The sequence below is a fragment of the Puntigrus tetrazona genome, chromosome 24 (assembly GCF_018831695.1).
Source record: "Puntigrus tetrazona isolate hp1 chromosome 24, ASM1883169v1, whole genome shotgun sequence".
NCBI lineage: Eukaryota > Metazoa > Chordata > Actinopteri > Cypriniformes > Cyprinidae > Puntigrus > Puntigrus tetrazona.
This window is the reverse complement of record NC_056722.1, coordinates 15,033,607-15,051,480: the sequence shown is the minus strand read 5'-3', so window position 1 is coordinate 15,051,480 and position 17,874 is coordinate 15,033,607. Positions and strand designations below refer to the sequence as shown.

General features: G+C 36.1%; 2 protein-coding genes across 4 annotated transcripts in view; one reads left to right on the top strand and one right to left on the bottom strand.

Moving 5' to 3' along the window:
• The window catches only part of LOC122329911 (acyl-CoA dehydrogenase family member 11-like), a 42,409-nt gene that overhangs the window by 15,779 nt on the left and 8,756 nt on the right, over positions 1-17,874 (bottom strand). Inside the window, exon 13 of the mRNA XM_043226578.1 lies at positions 15,673-15,771. Coding sequence (XP_043082513.1) covers positions 15,673-15,771 — 99 coding nt within the window. The remainder of the gene's footprint in view (positions 1-15,672; positions 15,772-17,874) is intronic.
• LOC122329907 (atypical chemokine receptor 4-like) lies at positions 349-6,769 on the top strand. Of its 3 annotated transcripts, none has more exons than XM_043226573.1 (3): positions 349-2,376; positions 3,267-3,354; positions 5,200-6,769. In XM_043226573.1, exon 3 carries the CDS (start codon positions 5,203-5,205, stop codon positions 6,361-6,363), a length of 1,161 nt encoding a protein of 386 aa, XP_043082508.1. In that variant the 5' UTR covers positions 349-2,376; positions 3,267-3,354; positions 5,200-5,202; the 3' UTR covers positions 6,364-6,769. The 3 variants fall into 3 exon arrangements, with proteins under 3 accessions (XP_043082508.1, XP_043082509.1, XP_043082507.1); XM_043226574.1 differs by having other exon boundaries at positions 4,997-6,769; XM_043226572.1 differs by lacking the exon at positions 3,267-3,354 and having other exon boundaries at positions 350-2,376.

Here is a 17,874-nt window from a genome sequence, read left to right as displayed (position 1 = left end):
AAAAGAGTAAAGGCTCAGTTTAGTGTGGATGTGCTGGATGTGACAGGAGCTCAAATGGCAAGCCACCCCCACACTGACGGAAAAAGTTTTTGTATAACTGCATATATCTATTTAAACAAAAGAAAGAAATATCTAAACAAACTTAAAAACAAAAATCTTATTCTGTACATTCTAAAAATGCAAAATCAACGCTGAATCAATCTTAATGACATGAATATCCCAACCAGCTTTCTACATACCAAAAAGCAATGTCTATGCCTCAGTGATTTAAAAAACAAGAAAGAAAAAAGGTGCTCAGTGATTTTTTTATAAACATATTTTTTTATAAAATGACATAAATTTTATCCAGAGTCTGCTCCACAAACGTTAGTTACCATAAATCACTACTGTTAAAAAAAAAACAAACTAAAATTATATATGTAATTAGACTTAAAGTAACCCAACCCCAAACCCACACATAGTTCATGTTAAAACAATTTAAGGTTACAATAGTCTACATAAATAAAGATAGACAGAGGAATAAAAATGTTAAAAATTCACAAACAAACAAACAAACAGTTTATTAAGACAAGGTTATTATATAATAATGGGGAATTAAAACACAAGTACCCACAAGGCAGCATTTGCTGACACTGTGACTCATATGTGTTATGAGAGCACTTTGACAAAACATTGAATCCACAATTCTACACATAACAGAGGCACACCTTAGATCCAGATAGAAACACACACCCTTGAAACAAACATTCAACACTTCAGAATTTCTGGAAAGACTAGTGTTTTTCCCAAGGAACAGTTAGTCACCAGCCTGCATGCATGTTTATGTGTGGGTGTGTATGTATATGTGCTGGCAACGGCCCTTACTTTAGTAATTTTTCTGATGAAAACACAGGTTGTGTTTCTCAGGGTGTGATATAACAGACTTGTCCTTTCATGTCTGCAGGTTGTCCCCGTACAAGCCGCCAAACACGCGACTGTACTCTACACTGTGCATTCCATAACGGCCAGACTCAATCAAACAAAAAAAAAATCACGCAAGGCCTCCGGAATGCTAGCACTCTCAAACACTCTCAACTGGATTAGTGCAGATGAGCTACTGCAAGGAATTACGCTAATCAGAAGAGACCCTCCATCCAACAGTTTATTTCACCCTTCACAGCTAATATCCTCAATGAACATAACATTCGTAAGATGAATAATCACAGCAGCTATTTTTTCTACAAAAACAATCCACATGAAGGCATTTATGATATAGCAGTTAAAAGACTGTAAAATTAAGTATGCACAGTGATTTCCTACATCAACACCTAGAAGTTCTTTGGGAAATATAACAGTTGAAAAAAAACACCTCTAATCTATTGCTCCAGTCATAAAGCCTTATCTAGATTAAGGTAGCACAAACTGTATGTATTTTGGTATGCACAAACAAAAATGCTTCTATGAATGACCTGGTAACATCAGAAGCACCTTTTATTATGGGTGCATATGGTGCCTAAGCACTGGGTGTGACACTCAAATAATCACATTATGATCTCAAAGTCAGATCATATGTTCATGCAAGTACAGAATTTAAAGCATGAAAAAATAACAATCTGCAGTGGAAAAATTCTTGACACTAGAAGTAATTTGACAGCACTACAAGTGCATAAGACATTAGTTAAACACATATGTTTGTGTTTGTATATTAAGTGAGGGCACCTAATTTCTAGCAATTGGCATCAATTTGATTACAGATTACGTCTCTGCATTTAATAACAAATTGTTCAATCTCATCATTATACATTCCTATCGTTCTATTACACTACTACAGCAATAACCAACAGAATTCAGTTAACAGAATAACCAGCAGAATTCAAAATATATTAACATTGTCATAACAATCACCATGCTAAAATATTCAGAAAACTGTAATTTTTTTTCATTGTGATTACTCCACTTAAACACATAAAGTAAAATTTTACTTACTCTGTGTGCTAAAAGTAAATGAATAATTTTTGTTTGTGCATTTTACTCGTATTTAGTGAACCTGTTTTTTTATATCCATCATGCATGTAAACTATTTCAATACAAAACTTTGTTGTGTTGTATTTTGTTATGAATATACCAAAATTCTTCCACTTTAAGATTATCAGGAAAACAGAGGATCTCTGTAACCTTCAAGAGGAGGTTTCTTTATTTTCTCTAACTCTTTTCTCTCTCTCTCTCTCTCTCTCTCTCTCTCTTCCTTCTACAAATTTTTTCCTCTGACGCACACGCAAACACACACCCACCCATGGCTGTCCTCTTGCCCCAGCTGCAATTATCACCAGAGCGTTTCACTTCTCTAGGTTGAAGGCAGTTCTTTCCAGGACAGTGCGTGACACAGACCCTACAGAGGTAAGAAACACGACTGCCTTTTCATTTCACATTCACATCAAAACTGTGGGTAACTCAAAGTCAAGGTTTTTTTTTTATCATTTTGTGTCACAATGTCACAGAAGACAGGCATAACTTAGAATCATCACTGAAAGTTAAATGCTGAATTATGGCAATGAACATTTATTAGGCTTTTAGTTTAGTATTTTATATATATATATATATATATATATATATATTTTTTTTTTCGGATTAGATTAGATTAGATTTGCTTCACTGCCATCTATTTAGTCAAAGCAAAGTCCTGCTTACTAATCTTCAAATTGGGTCTTATGACCTGGAAGGTAAAGTTCAAAATAAACATTACTGGAACACATAAAAATGACTATGAAAAACGTGTTTGCAGAAAAAGAAAAAAAAAAAAAAAAAAAAAAAATATATATATATATATATATATATATATATATATATATATATATATATATATATATATATATATATATATATATATATATATATAAAGGACAATTTCTGTATTTTTGTATGAGAAAGCAGAATAGAATGACAGTTTACCTGCGCTGTAAAAGTGACAGGATAAAAGGGTAACATACCCTGAGCTTCATAATAGACCAAAGTAATACAACACGGCATGGATTCAAGAATAAGAACAATAGATCACCTTTTTACATGCTTATTAAGCATAGAGCCTCAGACATACTTTCTGCGTTAACAGTTAAACTAACAAACATACATACAATAGAATAATACACTTTAACATTGTCACCCAAAATTCAAATTCTGTCATAAATTACTACTCCCTCAATTTCTTCCAAACCTGTTTCTTTCTTAATCTGAATACATTTGCTGGTCTCTTTGACTTCCTTTGGACTTTTTTTCCCCTCCAAACAAAGATAATCAATGAAGACCATCAATGGCTTGGATACCAACTTTCTTTACAGCAGATGAAATAAATTCATATAGGTTTGGGAAAATTTGAGGGTAAGTAAAGAGGTTTTATTTTAAAGGTGAATAATTAATTTAAATTCATATTGTCTGGAGATGTTTTCATGAATATTTATTAAGCAACTGCGATAAAGTATATGCATTTCGTCATAAAATTGTGTGGTAGTGTTTTAGTCTATTGGTATATTATGAAGTTTAAAATGTGCAGTAAAATTTAAAATGCCAGCAAAACAAAAGAATATCATAGCTTGGAAATAGTTTACAGCCAAAAAAAATAAACTATGGATGAATATGTTGTTATTCGTCATAAATTAAAAAAACAAAAGTCAAACCGTTTCCACAAGAGGAAGAAATTCCATCCCTAACAGCGGACTTTCTGGAAGAGACGTTCCATTTAAAATTAATCACTAGGACATTTTTGAATAGTTTTTGACCAATGTTTTAAACATTTGGAAAATGTTAATCCAACTTTCTGGCTCTTTTTACGCAGCACAGACAAATGAATTGCCATAGAATATATGAGCAGACAACATACAAAAAAACAAGCAATCTGTATTAGGTATAGATTTTTTTAACAGCTGGTTTGCTGATAACCCCAAAAGACGAAATCAGCTCACTCTGTGCCACTATTATACAAGCATGTGTTTAACAGATACAGGCAGGTAAACTCAGTGGTATGTGAAACTCCAGATGAGCAGCTGGCAAAAGTCAAAGATCTGCAGTTTAAAAGTGCAAACAATGAGACAGTCCAGCAGTGAGCATTTCTAGAACTTCAGCTAAAAGAGTTCAGGGTTAAATAAACTCCCCCTCAATCCAGACATATTATTGCAAAGCTGCTAAGTTTACAATAGGTCTAAAGTTAAAGTGCCACGAAGCTACCCATATACTTTTACTTACTTGATTTCATAAGCTACTGTTTATGGTGAAAGACCGCTGCTTGAAAAATTCACTCAGCCAAGCTGCACATGTGTGCACAGAGTTTTTAGTCAAAAGTAATGTGTCTGTCTTAAGTTGTGTATGATCTCATCCAAGACCCTCTGGAATACTAATTGAGAAAGACGTTATGGAAGAAACTACTAAGTAACATTCAGGATAAAGTTAGTCAGAACAACACAGCAGAAAAGCACAAACCAGCAATCAAAGATAAAGCTTGCACATATATTATAATCAATAATCTTGCAGTTGTGTGGCTATGAAGTCTAACAAAAACATAACATTATTATAGACAGACGTGAATTTTAAGGTGCCAAATCTTATAACCTACAATTCCCATAATTTCTAAATATTTGCTAAATAAATGCCCATTCCCATGAAAACCAGTTTGTAATGCAGAAAAAAATAAATGACATGACATTTTTTCAACAATAAATATAGCCAGAACTGAATGAAGATAAAACATATTGTACCATATTGTGCTTTTATTTAATTATATTTTTTTTCTACAACTGATAAATTTATCAATATTTTGAAAAACATACTTTTTTGTGTTGCTTTGGATAACATCTGCAAAATGTACAAATGTAAAAATCATTTTAGTCTAAAACATCTATATAAAGAAAGAAATCTCTTACTTTTACATCAGAATTTTCATAACTATGAGAAGGATGTTTAAAAACTTGTTTCTTGTTGAAATAAATAGATTTTGACTCACACAGAAGAAAAACTATTTTTCTTTCAGCTGTAACACAACAAAAAAATGAAAAGAACATTTGGTGTGTAATCTTCTGACATGGCTTGACATCACATGTACAATTGCAAAGCACAGCCTGCTAATAATCAGGTTTTTATTTTACTACAAAATATCACGTGTAATGTGTACACGTTTGTTTGTAATGATTTGTAAAATTTACCAGCAATATTTGAGTTTCTTTCTCTCTTTAGATCATGATGAGTGTTCTTTTGGATTACGATCATGACTATCATTATCATGACCATGACAACAGTTCCAACCACAGTGACTATGATGACAAGGATTTTCCAGACTTCCACACAGTCTGTGACAAACAAGAGGTCAGATCTTTTGCTGGGGTGTTTTTGCCAATAGTCTATACTCTAGCACTGATCCTTGGCCTGGCCGGAAACTCTCTGGTCATTTTGGTTTACCTTTCCCATAAACGCTTACGGACACTGACGGATGTTTTCATCCTCAACCTGGCCTTCGCAGACCTTCTTCTGCTCCTCACCCTGCCCTTCTGGGCTGCGGATGCAGTAAATGGCTGGGCAATTGGCACAGTCGCCTGCAAGATAACCTCTGCTCTCTACACCACCAATTTCAGCTGTAGCATGTTGCTGTTGGCCTGCATTAGCATAGACCGCTATCGTGCGCTAGCTAGAGGCTCCACCACTACCAATACTCTAGCCAGGAGCAACGCCCGCAGGCAGAGGATAATCATGTGCCTCCTGGTTTGGGGACTTGCCATTGTCCTCGGATTGCCAGATATGGTATTCTACACGGTGAAGAAGCAGCAGTCTAGTGGGCGTAATGCCTGCCGGGCAGTTTACCCACACAATATGGCGCGGGCAGCTAAAGCAACTCTGGAAATTCTGGAAGTGTCTCTGAGCTTTCTTCTTCCTTTCCTGGTGATGACATTCTGCTATTGCAGGGTTGGAATTGTGTTGGGTCAAGCCGCAACAGCGGGGGTACGTGGTGGAAGGAGATGGCGGGCATTTCGGGTTTTGATAGCAGTAGTAGGTGTGTTTCTGTTGACCCAGCTCCCCTATAATGTAGTAAAATTAGTTAGAGCCCTGGATGTGATCTACATTTTGGTGACGGAATGTGAGGTGAGCAAAAACCTTGACCGGGCCAATCAAATCACTGAAAGTCTGGCCCTTACGCATTGCTGCCTGAATCCTGTTCTCTACGTTTTTATTGGCTCATCTTTCAAAATGCACGTTCTGAAGCTTGCCAAGCATTGCGGGCAGACAAGAAGAGGGTACCGTCATGGCAATGAACAGCCCACTGTCGAGATGTCCCTTAAGTCAAGCGCACAATCTCACACTCACTCTTCGTCGGACAATGAAGACACGAGTACGTTCACCATATGACATGACAATAACTTAAACAATGAGGACTGCCAACTACATTATTTTAAAATACCTGTGTACATAGTAACTCGATGTATATATACCATAGCCTAAATACACATTGGTACACTACACTAGTATCTGCAGCTCTAATATTTGTGTAACTACACACATTTAACACGAGTAAAAGGACATTAGTAAAAAAAACCTTTGAACACTCATTTGTAATGAAAGTACAAATGTGTAACAGGAATAACAGCACTTTTTGGTAAAGAAAGTGTTACATTTTATAGACAATTCTTATGGATTAAACCTACCCACTTCCAGCCCCTGGATGAAAGTGTTCTAATTACTCTTATACATACTGTTGTTACAAAATGTTTTTACAAATTCCTGTTACAGGAGTACTTAGTGAAGTAAAAATTGTTGTTACCAATGGCCTGTTACACATTTGTACTTACACATACCAATCTGAGGGTTGTTATGTTGTGTAGTTAGAGAAATATTACAGCCGTAGGTACTAAGTACCAATGTGTACTTGCACAGTGGTTACATACTACGTACACATCTAGTTACTATGTAAGTACAAAGGTATTAGGCACACACTATAAAGCAGGACCCATTCATTTACAAAGTTCATCCAGTTCGAAGTATAATTCAGTGTTGATGTGATCACTTACATATGCCTATAAAGCTAAACACAAATTTTTCTTTCTAACTTACATGTACACAGGCACTAAACACACACCAAACTCACTAAAAAGATAATTTTTTGCTCAGTTTGTGCACTATTTGTAGAGCCACAGGTATCTTTTATCTCCTTTCAAATAGGGATGGATCACAATTTTTTTATATTTGTTTTGCTGATTTAATTATAGAATATCAAATAGGTTGGTCTTTGAAACTCCCCATGTTTGCAAGAGAAAGTATTGAAAGTATTATATTTCTTCCTCCAATCCTGTATTTATTCCCTTTATGGATTCCATTTTTGTTAATAAGTGCCGTAAATCAGTTATGTTTATTATATTACATTTTAGAATGTTACAATCATTATATGGCTTGAGTTAAGATAGCCTATCTTCTAATGAATTAAACAGTTTATCATACAAATAAAAATGTGAATGGTTTCTCTCCCTTCTCTCACTGTTTATGGCTGTGTAACCTGTATGTGTGTGTGCATGCGGAGAAGGGGTGCACTCTCCAAATAATAATCATATAATTCACAGCAATCTCCAATATTTTGTTATATGTTTAAAGAACAAAGTATGCTATTTAGACATGCATGAAATCTGACGCATGAGAATTCCATGGAAAACATTTGTGTGTTTGTTTATTAAGTGTTTTGGTTGCTAATACTTTCTGCTAACAAACAATAATGCCATTACTTAGTTTTAGCTAATAATATTCCACAGAATCCCCAAAATTAGAGCATTAACCTGCATATTTATCAGGTTTTTATACTAACCACTTATAGAAAGTGTATGGTGATCTCAAAAGTTTTGTGTACCCTGCATACCAGATTTTTGTATATTATATATCAGCAATGTATTTTCATTAAAGTATACTTTATACAGTTGGCCTTTTTGGTGTTATTTGCTGGTTATGTGTGTGCACACAAAAGTCTGCAGGAAAACAAAATATACAAACACAAGTCCCATGCACAGACGATTATGCTTTACTCACAGGATATAAGCCACACAGCATCTGATTTTGGTTGTAAGTGTGTGGTTTTGAAGAGAAGTTGGTTTAAAACTAATGGGAATCAATGGGAAGGATATTATGACAGCACGAATGATATGTGGAAAGCAGATTGGAAAAAGACGTCCATGAACAATAAAAGTGGTCAACCATATTTTCTTCTTTAAATGTAATAAAATAAATGAATAAATAATAAATGAAAATAAAAGCACAGAGAGATGAATTCTTGGTGTTAATTATAGGGCATAAAACTTCTGCATGTAATGACCTAGAACACTAACTCTCAATGGCTGCTCTGTCAGTTCTTTATTATCAGTTTATTATAGGAACCTAGGTGTGCAATTTGCTAGAGATCTTCCTTTCGAAAGCCACATTTCTACCGATTGTCAAAAGAATAAATATTAAAATTACAAACTATGCAGAATGCAGAAACATTAAATAGTGCATATATGACCACAGGGTTAGATTATCATAATGCTTTATTGTGTAGTTGCTCTGTGCGAATAATAAACAAACTCTAACTGGTCCAAAATGCAGCAGATAGAGTTCTTACTGGAACCAGACAGTATGATCATATTAGGCCAGTTCCCTTTCAGTTAGTCACACTGAGTCACGTCGGATATGACCAATGAATTGGGATCTGGTTTTGAGAGCATATTCTACTTCCTAGTGTATTAAAACGAGCCAATGAACATTGGCACGTACTGATCACATCCAACCGCAGCTGATCACAGCATGTGTATAAATGAGCAGCGCGTATGCAGCGTTTTGCTTCGGAGCCGAGCATGACACATTCTGCTCCCTCTTCTATTCAAAAGTGACTGGCTGTACAGAGTTTCAGCGGAGGTTGTTCCAGCGTTGAATGGATTGCCATATCAGGTTGCACTACCCCCTGTTGTGTTGCCATCTCCTGTTTCCTCAGCACTAGAATAGCTTTTTTTCCCTAAAAAACCATTCACAGGTACGTCTTTCTAAAGACGACATGCATCTGGCAAGATAACGTACGTCTTGCTTCAGACGGTGTACACTTATGTGTTTCTGGAAGCTGTTCTTACCTGGAGTTAGGTGATGGTCCTTGCATGCCTGTGCACTAAGCATGCTGTTGTGGCAGTTGTGGATGAGTCATCTCCTTGCAGGGAGGTCGTCATCTTGGAGTTGCGGGCCAGACTCTGTCACTTTGAAAGTAGGTGGAGCTTTGTGTCTTTACCTCGACTTTGTTCTCGTTCTGGCTGCAGACAGGTGAGGTCCATTTCGGGTTGTGGCACAGATGGTAACCAGTGGAGCTGCGAAAGGGACAGTCTGGAATCTCACGTGGGGTACCAGCTGTATCCCCCTAATGATTAGATGCCAATCAAATGACAACTGCTGTATCGTAAGATGTTTCAGACATTTCTGGAGATGAAGATCCAGTTGGCTCCCCGTCTACCAGGCGATCGATTGTACTGGATACAGATCTAGAAATGGTGGCTATGCTGGTCCGGGCTGCCAAGCCTGGATGTGCATGAAGAGCTCACTGGGACATGGACGGTACCTTTCACTGCCAGAAACTATTCTGGTGGCTCTCCTCCTTCACCATATGGTGCCGCAGCATTTGGGTATTCAGAGGTCCCTCTGGTGGAGTGTGGTTGCGATGTAATTGTATCCAAATATCGTTACCGCTTGTGGATTAGCTGCTTCCGCTGCACATTCTATGGCATTGTTGTGGGTGGTCCTGCACCAAGGTGGTCATGACCCCAGAAGTTCTCTGTGAACTCTGCATCACGTCGGAGTGCAATGTCCAGGAGCACCATCTCTGGCTGTGTCTGGTTGACATGTTTGAGACAGACAAGACACTTATCTTGCATGCTCCCGTGTCCCAGACAGGCCTCTTCGGCGACTCAGTGGAGAACTTTGTACAGCGGTTCTCTATTACCCAGAAGCAGACTGAGGCCGTCAAACACACCATAGAGCTGAATGCAGGGCAGCCACCCCACCCCTCTAGGCCCACGCCAAACCTGGTAGCAAGCACATATGCAAGCGTTCTTGAGAGGGGTGACCCGGGGATAGAGGGAACTGCTCTTTGGGAGATGGTGATCACACCAGCCACAGGTACGTCAGTAGTTCCGCTGGAGCCACTAGTTCGGCGTCTGGATGCTCAGTTCAAGCTTCCCAGGCCATCTCGCTGGCTTCTTTGTATCATTCGACTCGGCTATACTATATGCAACTCTGTACAGCGTTGTCCACTTTACGTTATGGATACCCCTGTCTTACATGCGAAGATGTACATTTTTTAATAAAGTATTATCAAAAAGTATTATCATAGCTTCATTATATGGTTGAACTACTGATGGCAGATGGAGCATAGAGACCACATATTTTTATATGTTTTTTACATTTTTATATTTTTACGAGTAGCGTATTGTTCGGGCAAAGATCAACCCTCCAAAACCATAAAGCACAGATAGGCAAACGCAACAAACATCTAAATGGGCACTAAATGGACCAGCCGAATTGGGAAAAGCCAAGACGGTGCTATTTGGTCTGCCTGTACCCTGTCGAATCCACATCCCTTACAGGAGAAAAGGTGTAAATTAAACCTTCCCCAAACCAAATAGTGGAGGAAATTTCACTCCCCCGTGAATTCAAAGAGCCCTTTGGGTAATGAGAAATGCCACACTGCCCCAGGAAGCCAGAAACTCAGGTCCTAACAAAGGAATTCATAGTTTCTGTCCTTTAGAGACAACAGAAGGACCTAAATTGTATAAAATGTATAACTCTGTATTAAGTTGTTGTTTTATCCTATCCTACCTCACCTGTAACATCAGGGGCAAACATAGCAGCTATATCCTGCTTATATTTGAATTCTTGTTGAAACTATGGGTGGGTGTACTCAAAACCCCGCCATGTTTCATATGTAAATGCTCCTCTTGTTAGTTCTTAAACGACAGTGTATAATACTAAAATGTGTCTTATTCCACCGTTATCTTATTCTTGTCTAAAACTATTCTCAACTCCTGAAGCATGGTCGTGCAGGTGGTCATATAAATGCAAATCGTGCCCAAAACTGGCTCCTTCTCATTGGATCACCTGTGCAACCAGGAATCATTGCTCGTTGGGACCCCTCCCGGTGACCTGCTGGCCACACTCTCTCTCTCTCACTTTCCAGAGAGAGTGGCTTGAGAGAGAGACTTGGCCTTCACTTGCTCACATCACTTTCACTTTTTTACTGTAGCAAAAGCTGCTTTGACACAATCTGTTTTGTTAAAAGCACAATAGAAATAAAAGTGTCTTGCCTTGAAAATGGACGTTATTTTGTAAAACTGCTCACATGTGGGCACTACAGTTTTAGCAAGGTCAAAGAAGTGACCATTCTCCCAGAATATTAATGTTGTTTTGAAATCACATGATGTTCTTCAAGTACTTGTGAAAATTACTATTTTTTAAACTAAACACTTCAAATTTGTGTTAAAAGCAATAAAGCGTGTCAGAGTTTTACTGCTTCTAAGTGTGATATGTACTTACTGGTAAGTATTTCATGTCGTATTTCAGGTATGTTTAAGCCATAAGACCATGTGGATTAATAAGCAACAAATTACAAATTTATTGTGGAAAAAGTTGTAGATAATAGTGAATACGTGTTACCCATTCTAAAGTGTTACCAAACACTTTAAGCCAAACAGTTCCTTGCCTGTTCTTTCCACTGACCGTAACGGTGCTCTGGTAGTCATTGCACAAAAGACACAAATGGGTAAAGGAGCTGTGAAAAGTTAAAGTTTAAGACCATCACATATAAACAAACCTCACCATAGGCCTGGGAGCCAACAAAGGAAATTGGCTATCCCATGAGAGAAAAGCATAAAAAAAAGAAAAACAGGAAATACTGTGCGTGTGTGTTGGGGGGATTGGGGTTGCATTTTTGTGGCTTCATGGATGTAGCTGAAGCAAAAGAAAAGGATATGACAATGGCTGAAAGAGAAAAGGCCAGGGGTAACCAGCACAGCTGTCTGTTTCTGTTTTTTGCTCATAACGATGAGATAATGTCTAAAATGTACAGAAGGTTCATTCAGCAAACAATGAAGACTAAAAACTACTATAAGGAACTATGAGTAAGACACAAAACATGTTTGCACAATCAGTGATGACAAAGGACTATACATCTAAATATGGAATTAGACTTGAAAATAACTTTTTTGGTGCCACAAAGATGGAAGAAATAAAGCTGGCATTACTGATTGCTTGGAGCAAATGGTAAAGGTAATGGTAAATGGTAAAACTGCAACACTTTCACTTGTAAATGGGAGGAAAATAATGAAATCATTAAACAAAATTAAAGTAATTATAAACACGATTCTTTTAACTGACTGACTGAAACAAAACAAAACAAACAATGCATACATATATTTGTGCTGTCAATTAATTGTGATTAATCACATCCAAAATAAATGTTTGTAAATATGTAGATATAGAGATATATAAATATATAAAAATATATAAAATATATAACAATATATATACATGTACTGTATTTAGTATGTATATATAAATTCACACACATACAGTACATTTTTAGAAAATATGTACATATATGTATTATATTTATGTATATTATATATACATTTACTGAAAGGTTGAGAGGTATATACTGCCTGCTGAGAGGTTGTGTGTTTATAGCTTCGTGTAGCTTTGCTCTTTTCTGTTTATCTCTCCCTGTTGTTTAAAGCGATCAAATGTAACCTATTTCCCTTCAGATTTGTAATCTATTGAACTAATGTAGTGTCTGCTTAATATCTAGATGTTCATTTGGACAAACTCTGGAATTATCTCCCTAACACTATTCAGGAAGCAGACACACTCTGTCAGTTTAAATCTATATTTAAGACTTATCTCTGTATCCTATCTTACACATAACACTCTAATATGCTTCTGTTATTCAAATCTGTTAAAGGATTGTTAAATTGCTTTAATTAGATCAGCCAGAACTGGGAACACTCCCCATAACACACAACATACTTGTTACACCGTAAAAAGAATGGCATCTACAATAACATTAATCCTTTTTTTTCATATTTTTCATATACTAGTGGACAAGCACCAAGAGATGACTTTCATCAGAAATGTTCGGCTAGAGGAGAACTGGCCCCAACTGAGCCTGGTTTCTGCCAGGGCTTTTTTTTTCTCCATTCTGTCACGGATGGGGTTTTGTTTCTTTGCCGCTGTCCCTTCTTAGTTGGTGACACTTAATTTTTTATTGTCGTTTTGATTACAGAGACTGCATTTAAAACAAATAAATAAAAATGTGTCAATCTCATCATTATACATCTCTATCAATCTATACTCCTATTTGATACTGTTCAGTGCTTTGATAAAATCTGTATTGATAAAAGCACTATATACATTAAAGTGATTGACATGTGTATTCATATACACCTAATAAATATAAACAAAAACCTTTTTTGGATGTTGGATGTGATGTAATTGCGAATAATTAAAAAAAAAAAAAAAAAAAAAAAAAAAAAATATATATATATATATATATATATATATATATATATATATATATATATATATATATATATATATATATATATATATATATATATATATATATAGATAGATAGATAGATAGATAGAGTCAGAGTACACCAAGCCATTTACATAGAACACAATTGTATATAGTGCAAATAAAGTATAATGAGTACATGCTAATCCTACAACAAAATCTGGTCTTATGAGCGTGATTACAAACACACTACATAAACAAACTACACACATTTGCAAGTAAATGTGTTACGTTTGGGCACTTCATTTATATTTGCATTCTGCAAAGTGTGTCCAAACCAAATTAACTAGAAACCTTCTTTTGTATAATCAACAAATACCCTTCTAGCCAGAAGACATGGAAACCAAAAAGTTATTATAAAAATAAAACAACATTTGCTCTTAGTGGAAAAACAAACCTAAAATATATAACATATATATTGGACTAAAATTAAGTGTACTTTACGAAGGTTCTTAAATGAAACATGTTTGGCCTTTGACTGTCATTACACTGTCTATGATTAACTGTCTGAAATTCATTCCACATGTAAGAATAAAGATATGTTTAGCACTCCCCAGAACTGATGGTGGTTTATGATAGTAGTGAAAAACACCATCTGTGCCTCTCAAAAAAAAACCCAAAAAAACAAAAACAGGAGATACGGAGCTCTTATACAGTCTTATACTTTCCACTGCTCAAGGACACAAAGACCACATACTGCACACTGATGACAGTATTTAAACTCACAAAACAACTGTGGCGACAAGTCAGATCAAAAAAAGGTCTCACAAATTGTAACCATTCATATCTGAAGATATTTTTCAAATACAAATGAGTTTACAGTTCTAAGAAAGATTTCCAGATACAAAAAAGATATACGAGATTTTCTAGATATAAATAAAATAATAATAACAACAGAACATAGAATTACACATAGATGTAATGTATGATTAGCATTAATAGTCATCCCCCCAACCTCCCTCCGTAATAATAACAAAAATATTGATAATAATAATAAAGTTCATTTCAAAAGTATAAATTACCCTAGTTTCTCGAAAACAAAACCTTTATGGAGTTAATTTAGTGAGAATAACAGGCTTTTGGTCATTTGTCATGCTTTGAGGATGTTTAATTCAGGAGGCCCCCAAAACCACAAAGACCCACAGCTAGAACCATCTGGAATGTTCTACAGGGGACAGTGTTTAAGAGACAAATACCAAGCATTCCATACAAATTTAAAAACAACCTTGGGCATTGTAAACAGGATGAAATACAAGTTAAAACCCTGATCATTGATGTTATCTCACTGCAATAAATGGTAAAACGTCCTTTCATCACATAAAAATTCTTTTTAAACTTTGTATCATGAAACTGCTGTTCCACACGTCAACAAAATGCAATTACGCATACCTGTGGTCAGCTTTCCTAAAAATATAAATGAAAACAAAGCAAGAGAGGGTGAGTTTAAAGCTTATAATAGACTGTTCATTTCAGCATATTCATTTTGAAAATGACTAAGATGAATCACAATGATTCAGTTTTCAAATGTAAAATGAAAAAAAAAAATTACTTTTAATCAAATTATGTGTCTGACTATGGGAAAAATCTTCAAAATGCAAAAACTTCTTCTGAATCTTGTCAAAGGCAGGAAGAGATGATAGTGGGCTTATCCTTGCAACTCAGTTCTAGGTCTGTGAAGCTGAAGGCAGGAACTTAGACTAATTGGTCTGTTTCTGCTTTGCCACCCGTTGTGATCACTTTGAGCTTCCCAAGTCTGTTTATCGTTCACAGATTCTGCATAGCTGGTTTATGTAAACATCTAAATGGTTTTTAAATGTCATGCCAGTCATCGAGAAGATTTGGATGAACAGGGTCGTTTTATGGGATGAATCATTCTGGTGATATATTTCTTTATGCCTTTGTGGTAAGATATTAGTTTAAACAATATTGGCAATGAAATCTTAACACCCGCTGTTCAGTGTTCCTTTTAACGTGTTTAGTCTCCACAGGAGTAAAACCCCAAAATTACAATTTATTTTCTTGACAACTGACAAACAAAATATTTCCTCTTCACTCCTACTTTCAGCCTCTTACTGTTACATTCACATACTTACCGCTGCTCCACCACTTTTTGCCATTAATGATAAAATGGTCTTTGTCTTTGTGAAGGGTGCACTCCATGTTAGTCGCATCACTTGAAGCAACATCCGGCTCTAGAAATAAGAAAAACACAGAATATTAGGTTCAGTGATGAAAAACTTTCCAAAAAAAAAAAAAAGAGGCTCACAAGTCTCTTATGTCACAAGTATAATATGACTGTTTCAAGTTAACATCAAAATGTTTTTGAAAATAATCAATACAAAGAGCACAATGGAAATAATTGTAACACCACATAATAAACATTTAATTGAATAGGTTGGTAAATTAAATAATTTATCACAATACAGAATATAGCACAATGTGAAATATGAAACCAACATTTTGTATGACAATTTATGACAATTCTAAGAACTTTCATGTTTACTGCACATCTTAAAGTAGACTTCTAAAAGATTTAAAAGATCCTTTTCTTTACACTCTTTTGAATCAATTATCCCTTATCCACAAACAAAAGTGTATTCTTGTGGATAATAAGAGAAACGAAGACAAAACGAAACAACTGCACTAGAGGACACTATCTGGTGGTTAACAGCAGAGTGACAAAGCACAGACAAAGAGATTGGCTGTCAAGGTGGAAATGATAACCTAGTATAGAGGCTTCATATCACATCTGATATTTGTTACTCAAATATGAAGAAAAATTACAACTATTGTCTGTAGTATGACAGCTAAAACGACACACATGCACACACTGGGATAAATAATGGGGAAAATTGTCATACATCAACACATCTGAAAACTCTAGGGGCATTACAGCACCATCTGTATGTTGAGAAACTTGATTCCTTTTTAATCACTATACGTGGTCACACAATATATAGTCATCTTTTGGCTTGCTCAGTTAGAAAAAGTATCAAAATAATTTGGCTTTTTTCTTAATGTAATCGATCAGCTGTTTTTCTCCTTGTTTACTCACTGAACACAGATCTCATTTTCAACTTAATTATAAATCATCCTTTTAAGTTAAGGGATTACTAATGAATATGGGACCTATCATACACCCGGTGCAAGGCTCAGTGCAAGTGTGTTTGCTAGTTTCAGCCTGACGCAGTTCTCATTTTCCGGTCAAGCACAACGTCGTTTAACTAGCAAATGCACCTATTTGTGCACCCCTGGGCGTGGTGGTCAAAAAAAGAGGTGTTTAGTGCCATGTTGCACTATTATGAAGAACTGAAAATAGACAGTTTTTTTTTTTTATTTAAAGAGCGTTAGTAGAAAATGCGCCTCTGGGGGGGGTCCATAGTGCGCATTGACTTTGTTTATTACACACAGGGATGCGCAGCAGCACACATGCCACATATTAAAAACTAAAGGAATTTATTGTGTAAGCTACATACATACAAAAATGTAATGATGGACTGTCATTGCGTGGATCAGATAATTTGAAGTTCAGCCTATTACTACTTATAACGATGAATGAAATTGTCTAATTAATTAAACAGCTGTGCCAATTTTAACACACACATATATATAGATATAAACTGACTCATCAGATGACTCACCTGCCTTATTGACTGTTTTATATCTGCCATTTACCTGCCTTGTGTATGATCATTGCCTGTTTATCTGTTTCATGACTTTGAACTTGTCCTTCTGTTTTGTTCGCCATACTGGATTGCTGGTTTGGTTCTGACCTACTGCCTGTCTACCCATTTATGATTATTGTCTCAGCCCAAATAAAACTACCGATTATTAACCTATTAGTCAACCTGCCGCTGAATATGCCATTGAGTTTTGCACACTAGCAGCACAGAGTGGTTGGAATAATATTGCACTGAAGGCCTGGCTTGTAGAGGAGAACAATTGTCCTTCCCCGATTTCATCACTCTCACTATAAAAATCGATAACCTCATGGCAAGCGCCCAGCAGAAACAATCTACTCACTACCCTTGTAACAGTCCTAGTCAACTCACGCCAAGAGAATGAGCCTATGCATCTCATGGTAAAATGGTGAACTCAGAAAATGATCTTCTTTCGGTTGCAATCACTGCCTCCCTACCAAGCCTACTCTATGTTTTACAAACAGGATTGAAAGTCCAGAGACCAACAAACCTGTTCAAATGCCTTCTTGTTATGATTTATCTGACGTGTTTTCCAGTTTTCCCCTTACCGACCTTGGGATTGTGCCATCAACCTACTTTCTAAAGCCATGCCTC

Bases quoted from the DNA above. Each gene is read 5' to 3' on its own strand.
- LOC122329907 (XM_043226573.1), top strand. From the start codon at position 5,203: ATGATGAGTGTTCTTTTGGATTACGATCATGACTATCATTATCATGAC.